This window comes from Laetiporus sulphureus, assembly GCF_001632365.1.
Source record: "Laetiporus sulphureus 93-53 unplaced genomic scaffold LAESUscaffold_84, whole genome shotgun sequence".
Taxonomy (NCBI): domain Eukaryota; kingdom Fungi; phylum Basidiomycota; class Agaricomycetes; order Polyporales; family Laetiporaceae; genus Laetiporus; species Laetiporus sulphureus.
Window position 1 is genome coordinate 1 of NW_024468593.1, and position 17,154 is coordinate 17,154.

Consider the following 17,154-nt stretch of genomic DNA (forward strand, 5'->3'; position numbering starts at 1 on the left):
ATTCATTCTGAGTATGTAAATCAAGAGCTACCAATGCAATTGAAGTTTTCTGCCATTGAGTATATCAATTGACCTTATTTACCTTTGATGGCTGAGCCACAGCTCTAAGTGCAGCTGATGGTTTGCTGAGCCTGCTACATATGTTTTTATTGCTTGAAAAATGCATAGAAGAAGAGAAATGATAATTTCAAGGCTTCAAAGAATATGCTGAAGTATATAAATAATTTATGCACAGCTCCAATAATGCATTTCTTGAGTGATGCTCAGTGGCTGCTGTTGCTGAACTGAAAACCCTCAGAAGGCTTAGATATTGTTGACTACTTGAAACCTTAATATGTACAATAGAGTGAATTGCATGCTGATGCTTCATTTTGTATGCTATTTCCTCATTTCATCCATACAATCAGACTGGGTAAGAGGGTCATTACTGGCAGAAATAATTTCTGAGATTCTGAAATTCTGAGTTTTATTTCCCCCTGCGTCGGTCACCACTTGAAGAGGGGATTGTTGCCTAGATACGCGGCAGCGTTCGGTGGGTCGTCAACGTAGAAACCGCGCTGGTCGAGTAGAGTACAGAGTAGTATGTCATCTAGAGATACGATGTGAGAATACGATAAGGACGTTCGATGAGAGAGCTAATTCACGTGGCTTATCCGAAGACGTAGCACGTGATCAGCCAAAATACTGATCCGAGTGCGCAAGTCTTGGTTCAAGGGGGATAAACTGCTCCATTCGTGGGTGGGAGGGCACCCTAATATACATGTACATGACAGCGGATCACGTAGCAAAGAAGATGTGGGGTTTTCTGGTTATGGGGATGCAATCGCGTGAGACATTACTATCTATGATAACTGTCTAGACATAAAAGGAAACTTTGAAATACTGAATCATTGGGGCCTTGTCCTCGATGACAGACTTCGTTCTCGGTACGTCCAGACGGTTGACACTGGGGAGCGCTGTCTCGGCAAGTTCGGACCTCACAGGAGATCAAATTTATGAGTCGCAGCCCGCCACCCTCAGACGTGCGATCATCACCGTGGGCCTCTCCTCGCCTACATCTCCCTGACCTCTTGTCCGTTCGCCCACGTCGGAAGCTGGTAGAGTCGATGGATACACAAATCATATGCATGCACTAGAAGAATCGTCTCAAATGAAAGAAAAGGATGAATTACGGTACCAGCGCCTGTCTCCTCCACAAGAGGGGTCGACTTCGCGTCTTATCCCCAAGACTACCACAGCGGCTCGTAATATTGCACGACGAGCGATGCGAGTTCGGCGACATTGGTATCAAGAGAGAGGTGACGACCACGAAGACGAAGATGGAGGGGTTTTGAAGTTGCTGCATTGAGGTCGATGGTCGGTGAAGTCGTCAGTAGTACATCGTCCAGAATGGATCGAGTATCGGTTGACTGATGATAGATGCGAGAGTGGAAGATCTGGTGTGTTTCCCTGTAATAAAAAAGCTTGACACGATTAGCTGTGACCGCCTCTTTGAGGACGGTGCCGTCGAGCTCCTTCAGACAATAGGAACCTGAGGCGTATCGTTCGTGGACGACATATGGGCCCGACCAGTGAAGCACGCCTTTGTTTCCGTGTTGCGCGTCCAACCAGGTCTCATGGACGAGTACCCAAGTGCCCGGTGAGTAATCGCCTGCAGTGATCATCCGCTCATGTACGCGCATGTAGTCATCGATTGCGCATTGTCAGCTCTGGCGTAGATGCTCGATAGCAATGCCGATATGCTCTTCTTTTCGAGTGAGTTGTTGAAGCCGAAGTGTGATGAGATCTTCGGTAGAATTGACTTGATCCCAATCTAGAGCATACCAAGTGCGATCAGTGAGGTCAAATGGAAATAAGGAATGTCTTTCGTATAGCAGAAAGTAGGGCGTATAACCAGTTGCGCGCGATACGGTGGTCCGCATGAATTGCAGCCCAGCATGAACGAAGAGCGGCCACTTCGTTGAGGACTGTCCACGGCATCGCAAAATTGCGCGGGTAAGCGTTTGGCCATCGCGTTCTGCAATATCGTTTCCCTGAGGATGATATGGTGAGCTCATAACAACTGCGACACCATGCTTCTCGAGTAGGAGATGAGCGACGCCTTTGAATTCCGGACCACCGTCACAAACGCAAACTGGAATGCACCCGAAATGACATAATACATCCTCCCACAGAAACTTGGCCCAGTTCTGCGCCGTGTTCTTAGCAACGGCACGTGCTTCTGGCCAGCGGGAGACATCATCCAAAGCATGAAGAAGATACCGCTGTCCTCCATAGCCCTTCGGCATGTGGACAGTGTCCAGCACGAATCGCCGAAGGATGCTGGGTGATATAGTAAGCGTTAGCGGCGTCTTGTTTCGTGTGCGCGCACGATATTGGCAGCCATTGCAAGAGCGAACGAAATACACGATCTGCAGGTACATGTTCAGCCAGTAATATCGGTCCGCGAGTTTTCGATAGGTTGGATCGCGTCCACGATGGCCGCAATCGTCATGTGCTTGCTTGAGAAGATCTAAGCGTCGAGAATTGTCAGCAATCACAAGATGAGGAAGAGCTTTGCGGTGGATTTTCCACAACCGCCCATCATGTATAACGAAGCCCGCTGCCCGATGAATGAACGTTCTCGAGGCGCTAGGGTCATCGTGCACTCATGGCGGCATCTCGCCGAAATTGAGATACTGTTGGATCTCACGGAAATATACCTCACCATCGTCATCATAGACGCGATGTTGATGGGGAAGATTCTGCACGTCCACAATAGAGGACTGACAGTAATAAAAATACCTGGAGTCTTGCATTCGTGCGACAACATGCGAGGTGCTCGAGGCACTGTAAGCCTTCGGGACAGCTGTGATGGCATATTGGATCGCATCCTGTTGCTCCGCAGGTTCCATGAGATCATTTGTGATGAACGTGGCACGATAGTGGGTGATGGGCAGAGGCGAAGATACTCCTTCAAGAGAAAAGATGTTAGTAGTCATTTGCGCGCGTTTTCGCACCATGAACTCGTTCCCAATATATGAGATGTCATCCATGTTCTGCAGGAACGAGGCATGGAATGGCGACGGAATAGTTCCAGGTGATGCGCCCGCCTCGATATGCGCTCCATACATCGACCACCAGCGTGGTCGAGATCCGAACAGGTTTGCATCAATCTCATGATACCCAGGACCAGCAGCCATACGCAGGAGTTCGCCCTTCGCTGATGGGAAGTCTCCAAAGCTAGTAGGTGCATCTGTCCATTGAATGGAATGTGGGTGCACTGTGTGGTCACCTCACGCACTGCCGATGATCCTATCAAGCTGCTCCTCGCCGTCCGATTCTTCGGAGTCATCTGATGATGGTCTTCGACGAGACAGCCCGTCTGCAGCGATACGTTGCCTGCAGGTACGTGTTCGAGTTCGAAGCTGACGAGCTTGAGATAGGCAACCCAACGCGTCATCGGCACATTCGGTAAGTCCGGGTCACTAATCATTTGATGCAAGTACTTCGCGTCGACCTCGAGACGGAAGAATATTCCCCAGATGTGGTGACGCAACTCCTTCATTGCCCGGAATACACCATAGACTTCGACATTCGGCTGCGAATAGCGTGATTCGGTCGCGTTGAACGTACAGGAACTGAATAGCACCGGACATTTCACGGTCCCTTCGTATTGGAAGAGTACCCAGCCAGCGCCATGGATAGAGGAATCGACTGCCAAGATGACCAGTCCATCGGTTGACTCGTGAGTTCTGGGTTGTATGAGCACGGCCAGCTGATAGCTGAGTTTCTTGAGCACAGGTGCGTCTGAGATAAGCTGCTTCAACTCGTCTATGGATGCCTTCTGGTCCTCTCCAAAGATGAAATCTTTGCCTGTATCTCGTAGTAAAATAGTTAGCGGCTTCGCAATGAGAGAGAAACCTTTAATCCATCATCTTGCAACCCCCGCGGTCCCAAGGAATCCGTGAACCTTCGAGACGTTCTCGCATTCTGGCCACTTGCAGACCTTACTCGCGAGTCCATGATCGACCTCCCATCCTCTGAGTGACACCACTGTGCCCACCACTTTGAGCTTCGATGTAGCCAATACTAACTTGCTTCCCGATGCTGTGATTCCAGCCTCGATGAAATGCTTCAGAAGTAGGTCGACCGTAGTAGCGAACTCGTAGACGAATCGACGAATGTTGGGGTTTGAAGGAATGGGTTCATCATCATATCGGGAGCATGGACCAAGTGCACAAGCGTCATCAACGAATACTCCTGCGAGCTCAGGACTCATGGGTCCCAAAACGTGAGATGTCGCTTGCTGGAATTCTTGCATAGTGTTTGTATATCCTTGAGGTAGGCAAGTGACACGCATTGGTCCGAGAAGCGAGTGGAAAGTTGTTAGGTCGTGAGACCCTGCTGCCAGAATGCACGCATCGTAGCCAGATAGCAAGTCGCAAAGCATGTAGATGGCCCAGCCAATGCAGTGTTCTGCAAATTCATCAGCGTGCGGAGGGAGCACCGAATCGCGAATAGTGACCGCGTTTAATGATTCGAGGTTGATGACCATGCGTATGTCGCCACTCTTTTTCATGACAGCGAATGTATTCACGCGGTATGATGCCGAGGAATATTCGTACTTCCCCGCCGCTTCCTGTGAGCGAAGTACAGTTCTTACCTTATCCTCAAGAGCCTTCGGAACAGGCACCGGACGATTTACCCAGAGAACATGTTCCACAGTGGGAATCTCGTAGTCTGGAAAGTATCTGCGAGAGAACGTGCCTCGCTCCGAGTCCGTCCAGGCGATTGCCTGCTGATTGATATCGATGATGTGCACCAATAGAGCCACTTCTTCTGAAGATAGAAACCCGTCAGGTACTGTAGAGAGAATTGCATCAAGACGGTCTTGAGTGAGACGCGCAGTAGGAATGAAGTCCGAAAGAGGTAGAGGATGCGTGGGAAGAGACAGAACATCCGAGATTTCAATGGGAATAAATGCCTGGGCCTGCGGGTTTGGCATATAAGTCGGTACAGGCTGAACCTTGCGATGTACAGGTTTGTACCACTTTCCCGCATGAGTCGAGTATGATGTGAACAAGAAAGCTCTATGCGTCCATCGAGACTGGAGTGGAGTGACTGACGCTGGTAAGGAGTATGAAAGTGTGCGGAGCAAGGCGTCAAACGACTCCGGAGGATGCAGCTGTGAAAGAAAGATGGTATCGTTGTCTGACGTAACTGGAAGTAGCCCTAGAAGCGAATAGAGAGTCCGGCCGACTAATGGTATGTCATCGCCCCAATTTATAGCCGGAGGGGTCGACTTAGAATGATTGTTAGGGAGGTCAGAAACCAGCTCCCTCGTCAACGCCCAAGGTAGACGCCATGACGAGCCGGTCTGTATTGCGCTGGTGTGAGATTCCGACGACCTGAGCTTTGACTGGTTTTCGAGTGGAATCGCCAAAGGGGTATGCGACGAGTTTGACAGATCCACCACGTTGATACTCAATGTGCGCCGAGAACCATTGGAGCCAGGGCTGCCCCAGTATGCCATCATGGCTGCCATACTCCTGTAGCCCGACAAAGAAGTGATGGTCGAAGCGCTCTCCCCCGATCTCGACAGATGCATCTCTGCAGCATCCAAGAAGATGGACTGGTTCTCCACTGATCCCTTTGAGTGACCAGTGAGAGCCATCGGAATCAAGCTCGACTCCCGCTCAGTCATATACCCGTTGGGTGATCAAATTCAGTTCGGATCCCGAGTCGACCAAGAACGTACAGTCTTCTGTCCTGAACTTCCCCTGGACTGTTCCACAAGCCATCGCGAAGTAACGCTTGGGTTCCACCACGATCACGCTCGCATATCGGTCAAGAATATGCATTGCTTCCTCCGTGGTTGCGCACGTTAGGTATGCTGCCCCCGATGGGTAGCCTCCCTCGTTTTCAGCTTCCGCTCGATCTTGTTCCTCCAGCTCGTCTTCTAGTTTGACCTTGGATGTCTGAGTCCCTGGTGTCATGATCTCTTCCAGAACCTCGCCTTCTGTTGCACGGATAGATGCTTCCCGACGCAGACGCGTGAGCCCTGTCATACGCTTCTGTAACTCCGGGGATACTCCTAATAGAGCTCGTAGAGGTAGTGACACCTCTGTATCCAACAAACGTGTCTGGACCTCCTCCATAGACACGCTATCCTGGATCTGCGAGGTGAAACGATGCCCAGACCCTTTAGATCCGTACCGCTCATTTATCTCGCCCAAATTCTTCTCGTCAGTTCTAGCCTTCTCCGCTTGTCTCTACCCTGCTTCCGTATTGCTGGGGTGAGGCACGAATGATACCTGCTTTTTCCCCGAGTCAGATCCATTCCGCATCCTGGTGAACCTTGTAGGGTCTGCAGGCTGCTGAACTTTAATAGATTCTGGATGACCGTCCTCGTACGTCGTATCATCCGCTCCCTCGTGCTCGAATTCAAAACGGACGGATCTCTGAATCTCATCCTCCTGATCAGATTCGACCGTGGCTTTCGCCTTGGATCGAGTCATGACCGGGAAGGCATACACGTCCTCTGCCATGACTGCAAACACGCTGCCCTGGATCACATTCTGACCCTCTCGCATCAACCCAACCACCTGATAAACATCAGACTGATGCGACGGTGGATCACGCTCACGATCCTTTCCACGTGAACGCATTTCAAGCCGAATGAGAGACGCAATTCCCCCTTTGCCAGGGAATCGAGGAAGACCAGTACCATCACAGTGAATGATTTTTCCTTCTGCAGAATATTTGAGAAGCCCTTCGAGAATCAATGCCACCGTCTCCGGGCATTTCCGCATGGATAACGGATGATCCAAATCGACCCCTTCAACCTTTCCGCACATATAGCAAGCTTCCGCTTGTCCATATTCATACTGATCACGTAACTGTCCTCGCTCTGAAGCTGAGGCTTGCCCAACAGGAGCTGTCCCCATAGAAGCGGACTGTGCGACAGCTATTCTAAGCTGTCACATTTGCTCCTTTAGCTCGGCGACAGAGGATTTCTCTGCCTCGGCATCGGAACTCTGCCTCACCTTCCTTTTGCTCTTCTCGCCCTTTTTACCCTTCAATAACTTTCATGACCTTTTAGAGATATATTTGTAATTTGACTTCTATAGATCATTATTACATTTGTACACCTGATATAACTAAGTATCACATGATGTATCAATATAGTATATGTTTAACATAACCAGTATAGAAATACAGTGAAATTGAACAAAGTCTAGTATAGCTTGTCACAAATCTAATTATCACATATGCTTTATTGAGCAGTTTATGATTAGCCACTTTTACAGTGTCCTTATACTGAACTATTGTTAGCAGTAATTTCATGATATTCTCTCTGATGTATGGTGCAAAATCAAGCTGGACTTGCTTTTTGTTTGTGATGATAAACAATAAGAAGTCTGAGAAATTGTTAAAGCTGCATCAGTCATCTGTGACATGTTTGACATGATAACTCAGAATTTTACAGTAATTGTGGGAGCTTTTTATTGTCTTCGAGATGCTTACCTTGACAAACATTTTTTTTTAATTTGACAAGCTGCAGGTTTGTAAATAAATGAAAGCATCTGCTAAATTTACATCTCCATCGCAGTACTGATAATGAAGACAGATTATAATATTGTGAGATTATCATTCAAATGCAGCAAAATACAAACTGTAAGTATCTGTACCATTTTTTGCAGTAATAAAAATTGCAGCAGAATCTGCACTTGCAACATGGCATAAATGACATCTCTTGCATCTTTTCTCAAGCATAAACTTGTGCATGCCTAACTGAAATGTTAATGAAATTGTGAAGAAGGACATTTTAACTTTTCACAGATTTACTTAATTACTTTGGATGATCTTCAAACATCTTAAAGCATGAAGAAAAGGCTTTCATGTGTATATCTATATATAAGTATCTTCATCGTATCTGAAACTCACTCAATCTGAGTGCATAATAAGTGATGAGAAATGTTTCATCTTTTTTTTGTCATTGCCTTTGACATCACTGACACAGTCATAATGAGTAAATGTTTTTCATCCTTATCACCACTAATGATGAAAATCATCTTTGTTTCTTTGACAGATATACACTTATATATAAACTTGATCTCCTTCACTTTGAATGAGGTTTTTTGTGTCTTCAGACTTTTCAGTTGTATTGACTATCCATGTGTCAGAAATTGTGATGCTCTGGTTCATTCAGTAGATAGAGTTGATCATTACTTTTCTTCAAATAGTTCACTTGGACATGGACAATTTGTGCATTGTCTTATATATATAGTTCCTTTTATGATGTATAAAAGATGATGAGTGCATTCATAGTGACATCTTTGACTATATCCAGCAGCCTTTCATTTGCAATGCAGCTTGACTATTCCATTTGAAGTTATAGATCTCTGAATTTTTATCAAAGTAAATCAGAGATGCTGCCAGTCAATGCATAGTTATCAAAGCCTTAAACAACAATAGTGCCTTTATATATAGACACTCTGAAAAGACAATTTTACATCAACTTGCAATGTTAAAGATCAGTCTTGCAAACAGGTTAGTGTACACATTGTTAGACCTTGTGTGACTCTAAGAGGTTAAGTCTGTCCATAGCAAAACTGAATATGGATTGTTACCTGACTTCTCACAATAGTGATCATCAGACATGATACAAATAACTCCTTGAGCTGGTTTCTAATGAAAACAACATTTTTGGGTAGCCCATTTAATTTGATTAGCTTGTCAAAAAGTATGTTCAGAACCAGCTTGTTATACTGCAAAGGGCTTAACTTTTACTGTGTCAATACACCCTCTGCACCATCAGTAACACAGCACTCTGTAGCCTTACTGGTGTTAATTATGACTGGTGTGCCACATTATAGAGTCAATTTTTAGGCTGAATCTCTTTCGATCATGAAAGATATTTCATAAACTTCTCAGTGTTTCAAAATTCATTACATTATAAGAGCTTTACAAATTCACAGAATTCACAGCACTATTTCTGGCCTTGAGCATTATGCTAGCCCTTTTGCTATTTGTTTTCTTGTGGTATGCTTCAGAGATTGACTAAAGCATTTATAATCTCAAGTGCCTTCAAGCATTTGTTCACTTTTATTATTATTCAAGACTGTAGTAAGTCTCAAATAGATAAAACAAAGTCACAGTCAATTGACTTGGTCTAATAGTATAGACCAGAAATGATGTGCTTTGATGTTAGATGTTAAAAGAGAATAACAATGGTATAATAGAACATAATCTGTAGATAATTATGCATTTTTTGTGATCAATAGAGAATACAACAGATTCTATATTATAAAGGGTAATCATCACTTTTTTCTACAAAAATGGAACATACTTTGTGATATAGAATTCTCACTTCGTACATTCATCATACATCTGCTAACTATCCTTGTTAACCCACTTTTTTTTTTCAAACAGTAAAATGTTTTAGCTTATAAAATTTGTGTCCCTTCATCAGCCATGTCTTTTCTAAAACTTACCATTGACTCTGCTTTTTGAAGAGCTATTTGAAATTGATATGATTATCTGTACTTCATATTCTATTATATATGGCTATCCTGTGCAGATATGTTTTGTTATTAAAGGGCAAGAACACCCAGTTTGTGAAAACATGTTTCACACTATGATGACATTCTTTAAAAGAATGATCTATGTCTTGACTTTTTAGAGCAATATGCATGTGAATTATATATGATAGATTTGATTGCCATGCTTTAGGCAGATTTTGAAACTAAAAAACAACATTTGAGGCTCCACCACCTTTAGAAAAGTCAGCTGTTTATCCAAATATGAGAATTACCAGTGGCTGACATTTTCACAGGTCTTATAGCCCTCACAATTCACTTCTTCATACTGTAAGGCCTGGTTTAGGTTATTACAATCACACAGATCATGTTCATTGAGTATGTCGTAATATAAGTTGTACTTTGAAAGATCAAATACAGCATAGTTAGAGCTGATCTCACTAAATACACATATATGTTTGGTGTATCATTGAGAGATGAATTGCTAATAGCAAATACACAGTGTGAGGTAGAAGGGCACAACATACTGTATGTATATTCTAAACATTCAAGTTGTTAATAATATCAATATGTGCTAAGGTTTTCACCTCAGTTATATAGCAGCTCTGAGTGTGATTGGTACTAACCTTTAGCCTAAGTACTAGCATAGCATAGCACCACCATGGTACTCACTGTCAGATCTTAGTGCTAGTTTAGTACTATCATAGTAGTACCTTCTTGAGACTTTAATTTCAGCATATTGCTAACATTAAAATCTTAGTATTATTCTCCTGACTATAGCACTAGCATAATGCTAATGTATAAATCTGAGTATTAATCTTTATACCTTAGTGCTAGCTTAGTATATAATAACAAGGGTATGACATAGTCACAATATTTTATCATCTTTGACAAAAAAGAGTTAAAAAGAATTTTTAAACTTTTATCATAACTTGATCTGAAACATAATAGAATAATTTAAACTATTGTTAATATTTTACTTAATCTTTTTTAATGTTTTTATCATGCTTCACAAGAAAACATGCAAAAACATTTCAAATCCTTTTTATTATAAATTAACAGTAAAGGTGCTAAAAAGATTTGAACTTTTCTTTAACAGCTTCATCATCCTTCATCTCATTGTTTCACTCAGTGCATGAAGAAAAATAAAATGCTAGGCTCTCAGATGGGCATCTATGTGACATTATGGTCACATGGTCATAGTCATGAGAGATAGTGCATCTAGTATAGAAAAAAATGCCTGCTGATGGTCGATCAATCATCAGTCACCCATGAGGATTCAACATATATAACCAACAGTTGACCATATATTCAGCTTTCTCTCATTTACTCACCTTTCTGCATCTCAAGGTAAGGCATGTTGAGTTGCCAGACATTCATATGCTCATTTTATTTTATTCCAGATATGCAGTAAATTGTTGTGAGAGAGGCTGACTTCAACATAAAAGTAGATTTTCAATCACTGTAGCTTTATCTGCTAAATCATGTTCACAGCAAAATGCTTATAATATGCTAGGCATCATGTGCACTGTTTGTTTTTAGTACTTTTCATATGTATTGCCCATCATTATATGGTTACTTTTATCCTCAATAATGTTGAAAGCCCTCCTTTCCTGCTCTCACATTTCTGTTCTCACCTATGATGCCTTGTTCAGAAAGAAATTCTAGCTGCACATTTGATACTTGTACATTGATATAAAATGCATGGTCTCAAGTACTATAGATGAGCTGGTGGTTTGTGATGCTCATCTACTATAAATATCCTCTAAGGCTTTGAAGAGGCTAGTCAAGCTAATAGTGAACATGTGAGTGATAGTTTTCACTGGGTGAAGCAATCAATAACTTTAGATGAAAGATGGTAAAAATATTGAAGAAAAAGTTCAAATCTTTTAAGCATCTTCACTGTCAATTTGTCATAAAAGTATTTAAAATATTTTTAACATCTTTTGTGGTGAAAGATGATAAAAGGATTGAAAGGAGATTGCATGAAATATTAATAATCATTTCTTCAATCATTTTACAATCTTTCATACAAAACTATGATGAAAAGTTTTAAAATCTTTTTTCACTCTTTTTTGATCAAAGATGATGAAGTTATTATGACTATGTCACACCCTTGTTTTCATATACTAAGTTAGTACTAAGATATGGAGGTTAATGCTCAGATTTAAATGTTAGCAGTATACTAGTACTATAGTCAGAAGAGTAATACTAAGATATAAATGCTAGTACTATGCTAGTACTAAGCTAGTGCTAACATTTAGAGATCAATACTATGCTAGTACTATGCTAGTACTAGCATTCACACCTTAGTACTAACCTTCAGACCTTAGTACTAGCATAGTACTAGCATAGTACTAGCCTTCAGACCTTAGTACTAGCATAGTACTAACCTTCAGACCTTAATACTAGCATCCATAGTACTAGCATTTAAATCTTAATATTACTCTTCTGACTATAGTACTAGTATACTGCTAACATATAAATCTGAGTATTAACCTCCATATCTTAGTACTAGCTTAGTATATGAAAACATAGGTGTGACATAGTCACAATAACTTCATCATCTTTGATCACAAAAGAGTGAAAAAATATTTTAAAACTTTTCATCGTAGTTTTGTACAAAAGTTTGTAAAATGATTGAAGAAATGATTATTAATATTTCATACAATCTCCTTTTAATCTTTTCATCATCTTTTACAATAAAAGATGTGAAAAAGATTTTAAATACTTTTATCACAAATTGACAGTGAAGATGCTTGAAAGATTTGAACTTTTTCTTCAATATTTTTACCACCTTTCACCTCAAATTATTGATTGTTTCACCCAGTGATATTACTGGCTGAATACTAAGATTCAAGCCTTAGTGCTAATCTTCAAACCTTAGTATAGCTTAGTATATGATGATGAGAATGTTGATGTATGACAAAACAAAGAATAGGACAAGATTTTAAAATGTTTTATTATATATTACTTTGTCTGAACAATTGTAAGATAATTTAAATAATTATTTATATCTCATGAAATTTCTTTATGATATTTTTAGCATCCTTCACAAGAAAAGAGTATGAATTCTTTTATCACAAATTGACAGTAAAGACACTGAAAAGATTTCAACTATTTCTCAATATCTTTATCATCTTTTATCTTAAATTATTAATTGCTTCACCAGTGTTATTTTAATATGATCAATATGCAGTGCACCCTTTAGAATGGCAATGCAGCGAGTTTTAGTGTCATAAAAAGGCTCGTGTTAATCTCATTTTAAGTTTAAGCACTCATTTATAGATTGATGATCAACAAGCGCATCAAAGCAGACAAGTCACTCAAAAAAGAGTCTCATGTAAAGCCATCAGCAAATGATATAATGATTATTCTAAAATGCTAGGTAAATTGTGAAAGGTGAGCTAAAATGATATTGCACAGCTGACATATAGGCTGTCGAAGATTGTTTATATATAGGGCTAACAACATTTGAGTTACCTTTTGACTGTGATGGTGATGTGTTCAGAATGATCTTGTTAGAATCATAGCCTTATGCTTCCTGTGACTGTAATGCATCTGTAGTCACATTTATTTTTTATTCATTGTAAGAAAATGTTTCTAACCAGCTCATCTGAGATGAGAAATTAACAATCTTTTTTAGACATTTTGTATGAAGAGTGGTGAGAGATTTTACATAACCTAAGACCATTCTAACTGAAGATGATAATATGATTAAATTGTTTTTTCATTACATTTCCAGTGTTTAAGCCATTGCATGTAAGATGCTCAAATTGATTGAAGCTTCTTTTAAATACCTTTATCCTTTTTGATGTAAATCGTTGTGTGTAATTCTCTCACTGGACTATAGACAATCTACCCTACAGTAGGATAGCAGACTTTATTTATCCTAGGGGTTCTCTTAGGTTGGAACGGAAAGTGAGACAACCTTTTATCATATAATAATGCTCGGCTACTGAGGTAGCATTGTTCTGCGTCGCTCTGGATGATGATAATATGTACTGTGTTGCTTACCAGACATTACAGCATTTTCACCTTGTCCATCTGGCCCACCTAATCCCTGCCCAGAGGCTGCACCAACATCTGTTCCATCTGAATCACTATTGTCACTTAACCAGTTATCACTTTCAGGCAACACCATTACTCCTGAACTGTGATCATAGCTAATCTGACGGTGTAGCGTTGGAGAATGAGGTAGACCAATGTTCAAACCAGCCGGCTGGTGACCTCCTGGAGAGAGTGCTTGATCTCCGACCGGCTGTCGGGCGTCCGGTAGATTGTCATTTGCCTGAACACTACGCCGCTTGCGCAGTGTTAGTACGACAGCAGGGTTTTCACCTGCTCTTGATGCAATGAGTTGCTTATGAGGCAGCCAAGGTGATGGCAGGACACCATTGATGGCTGGGTGGCCATATCTTCTTTTTCCTGTGCTGTGATGAAGTGAGAAGGCATCGGCAAAAAAATTTAATACTTTCGCATACTTCAGGACACCGCTATACCAATTTGCCATGGGTGGCTGTGACTGCATTGTGCGTGAGCCGCAGGGCTACAGGAAACAAGAGTGGACCTACATAGTCAGTGCGGTCATCTTCAGGCGCAACATACAATGTCTCATCGTTTTGTGCATATCGCCGATGATTCAGATTACTGCAGATCATCAACAACATCACTCCCTGGAACCCGCAGTGACATACCTTTGTGACCATGTCACTGGATGGCCGCTCCTCAAGCGCACCACATCTGCGGTATCTTCTCCACGCTGAACTTCAAACACTGAGCTCAGGTTGACATACTTGCTAAGTGGACGAAATGCTTTAGCTATCTGCCATGACCAAAAAATGGTGCCGGCTAGCAGTGGAACGAGGAGAGTGGAGAGGACAAAGGATTTCTTCAAGACGAAGATGCCGGTCATGAAGAGGATGAATATGATGACGCCCCAAATAAGACGTGCAAACGTGATCGGCCATGCTTGTCCTTGGGACTCGTAGGGTTTGTAGAACACTGACGGTGATCAGGCGACATTATATCGGATCCGAGGCGATAGACTCACCGAATAGCAGCTTGTACTTGTAGACAACATACCCGACACCGAAATATAGTGCGCCGAATATCAAAATCAGCGGCTGAATGACACTATACAACAGTGTGATGACGAATATCAGGATCGCCTGTGGATACACAACGCCGTAGTTGATCATCGGCGGTGCGTTCAGTTCCGCATAATCTGCTCATATGTTATCACCGTTCGCGACGTGATAAGTAGTACTAACCTCTAGGGGTCCGTGTGATGAAGAGACGATAGACGAGACGTGGAATGATTGTTCCGAAATTAAGCAGCTGTAGCGGCATAATGCCAAGCCCTATCACAATGAATGGAAGAATGTCCAACAAGTAGTATATAGTGTCTCACCTTGCAGGATTACATATGACAAGAAGAAATGTCTGGGTACATCCATCTTCAAGTGCATACATATACGAGAAAGGATGGCCCTTACCTGGCTTTCCCTGCAGCCAGCGCGTCGGCGAGCTTCTGAACTCCCTTAGCAGGCGAGCTGGCGAGATCCCGAACAAGCTGCCAGTAGGTACTGGCTACCAAGAATATGAAGACGACGTTCACCAATAAGAAGAGAAAGTACCTAAAATATAGCCGTTAGTGCGCAACTACCGCAGCAAGGCAATGAATCACTTCTTCAAGAGCGAATACTCAATCCAGCTACGGGCGGGATATCCCTGAAAATAGGTAAGCGCTGTCGTAAATGGAAACTCTAAGGTGAGCGCATTCCCAGGAATGTCGCAGAGTGAATGATGGGTACCTTCCAATAGAAACGGCAACAGGGCATTCAGTGTAATGATTGCCACTGAAGGAAGCGAGTTCTGTACAATCGCGCGGACTTGTTCGTTTGTATCGATTAGTCGGCCAAGGCGAGGCATCACTTTCTTGATCTCTTTATAGCTAAGCAGACTCGCAAGAGCGGACGTCGGGATAAGCCAGAACAGAAGCAGGAGACACATTGCGGAGAAGACAATCAGCTCGCGAACGCGCTTCGACGTCGGCGAGTGGCTGATGTTTGCCCATACAATGTCGCGGGGCTCAGGGGCAAGATGCGTCATGCATTGATTGGGAGCTGGCGCATGGACTGTCTGGGCTGCCACTTGCTGTACGGTGGTCATCAGCTAACGATACTGTACACTCTTGTTGCCATGCACATACCGCACTAGACATCTTCTCAAAGGTGACAAAGGCAACATGCGTTGCTTTGAAACGGCCAGTTCTTCGCTGCTTCTGGACCAACTCGTCCGCCATCTGGAATTGCTCGTCTAAGTACTTCAGCGCGTCTACTCTCCGACTGAACCAACTTGGATGAATGGTCGGCCGTCTACGACCCGGAACCACCGGATGGACAGGTTCGATATCGGCTTCTCCTGCATCCAACAGGCGGCGACTCTCGCGTTCGAGATCTATGATACTGGGATTCCCGACATATTTAACCCAAGCCGCCTCCAGCTTCAGCAATGTCGCTGTACGTTTGTCCAAGAGCCGTTTCAGCGTTTCGACCTCTCTGCATATGCTGACGCTCTCGACGCTGAGATCCATCCGCTCGAAGTACTCCGCTACCGCTCTCTCACTACGTAGGTGTTTGGGGAGGTGGGTGACCATGACTGTCCGCGCAGATATCGAATGGACGAGTTCCAGAGAGAACAACTGGCGCGCGCGAATGAATCGTTTGTAGTTGTGGTGTATCGCACGGAGGGCTAGGATAGTGAACAGATAGGTGAAAAGGAAGTGGACGGATAGATATGAGTTGGCATCGCTGACGAGATCGAGCCAATCGCGCGATGTGGAATTGCCAGGAGCGGCGATAATGGTACGCCAGTCGGTCTCATTGTCTTCGCTGCCATCCCCAATATCGATGTTATTCTAAGATGACATCAACAGGACACCCATATGCATGAACACGGAAGCGCACCCTAAGATTGAGTGGCATGAGTATCGTTACCGCGAAGACGGAGCAGATTGAGAACAGCATGAAAGACATCTTGAAGAAGTTGAGAAGCTTATGAACAGCATCAGTCGCCATGGTATGTTCAACTGCTCCAATCACTTACCACAGCTGCATCCAATCCAACGATCTGTAGCACAGAGAACTCGGATGTGCGAATAGTGGGTATAATCCAACCGAAGAATGCTTGATGTGCGTGAGCCTCATGAGGCGAAAAGCCTGTGATGGGCAGGGAAGTTTGCCGTCATTTCCAAACGCGTAACGCTTACCTTTCAACTTGGTACGAGGAGCAAACACAAGGGGCCATCGCGTGCGACAGAAGCAGAACACGAGGAACGATACAAGACCAATACTGGAAGAAAGCAAGAGTTGCGTGGTAAACCATGGACCTTCAAACTTCTCTAGTAGTAGATTGTACGCCATCAGTACGTCGAGCGGCAGACAGATGCAGTCGATGTTGTCTTACGTGTTGGAGGCGTTCCCGGCGGTAGGCCCGGCTCGCCGTCGTCGTAGGTCATGGCGGTCAGCCACTCGTCGAATAGTTGGCTGGTCATCGTAAGTACGCGTAGAAAAGAGGCCAGAGCTCTGCAGGAAACGTCACAGAGTGTCTGCGTCAGTCGCAGTTG

General features: G+C 43.3%; 3 protein-coding genes across 3 annotated transcripts; all 3 read right to left on the bottom strand.

Moving 5' to 3' along the window:
- Positions 1 to 1,448: 1,448 nt before the first annotated feature.
- LAESUDRAFT_633658 (uncharacterized protein) lies at positions 1,449 to 1,643 on the bottom strand (the record flags this gene model as incomplete). Its single annotated transcript, XM_040903428.1, has 1 exon — positions 1,449 to 1,643. A coding segment is annotated over one exon (195 nt), but the record flags the coding sequence as incomplete, so codon positions are not given.
- Positions 1,644 to 4,594: 2,951 nt separating this feature from the next.
- LAESUDRAFT_601146 (uncharacterized protein) lies at positions 4,595 to 5,029 on the bottom strand (the record flags this gene model as incomplete). Its single annotated transcript, XM_040903056.1, has 1 exon — positions 4,595 to 5,029. A coding segment is annotated over one exon (435 nt), but the record flags the coding sequence as incomplete, so codon positions are not given.
- Positions 5,030 to 13,354: 8,325 nt separating this feature from the next.
- On the bottom strand, positions 13,355 to 17,149 carry LAESUDRAFT_745863 (DUF221-domain-containing protein). Its single transcript, XM_040911392.1, has 15 exons — positions 16,995 to 17,149; positions 16,798 to 16,929; positions 16,635 to 16,747; positions 16,496 to 16,582; positions 15,739 to 16,446; positions 15,341 to 15,683; positions 15,214 to 15,274; positions 15,023 to 15,163; positions 14,938 to 14,969; positions 14,798 to 14,887; positions 14,578 to 14,751; positions 14,222 to 14,528; positions 14,099 to 14,174; positions 14,009 to 14,049; positions 13,355 to 13,957 (listed from the first exon to the last, which is right to left on the bottom strand). Exons 1-15 carry the CDS (start codon positions 17,080 to 17,082, stop codon positions 13,480 to 13,482), a joined length of 2,871 nt encoding a protein of 956 aa, XP_040758065.1. The 5' UTR covers positions 17,083 to 17,149; the 3' UTR covers positions 13,355 to 13,479.
- Positions 17,150 to 17,154: the final 5 nt, after the last annotated feature.

Coding starts and splice junctions, on each gene's coding strand:
- LAESUDRAFT_745863 (XM_040911392.1), bottom strand. CDS start 17,082: ATGACCAGCCAACTATTCGACGAGTGGCTGACCGCCATGACCTACGAC. Junction 14,888..14,937: donor GTCATATGTAATCCTGCAAG/GTGAGACACTAT, acceptor TCATTGTGATAG/GGCTTGGCATTATGCCGCTA. Junction 14,050..14,098: donor AAGATGACCGCACTGACTAT/GTAGGTCCACTC, acceptor CGCACAATGCAG/TCACAGCCACCCATGGCAAA.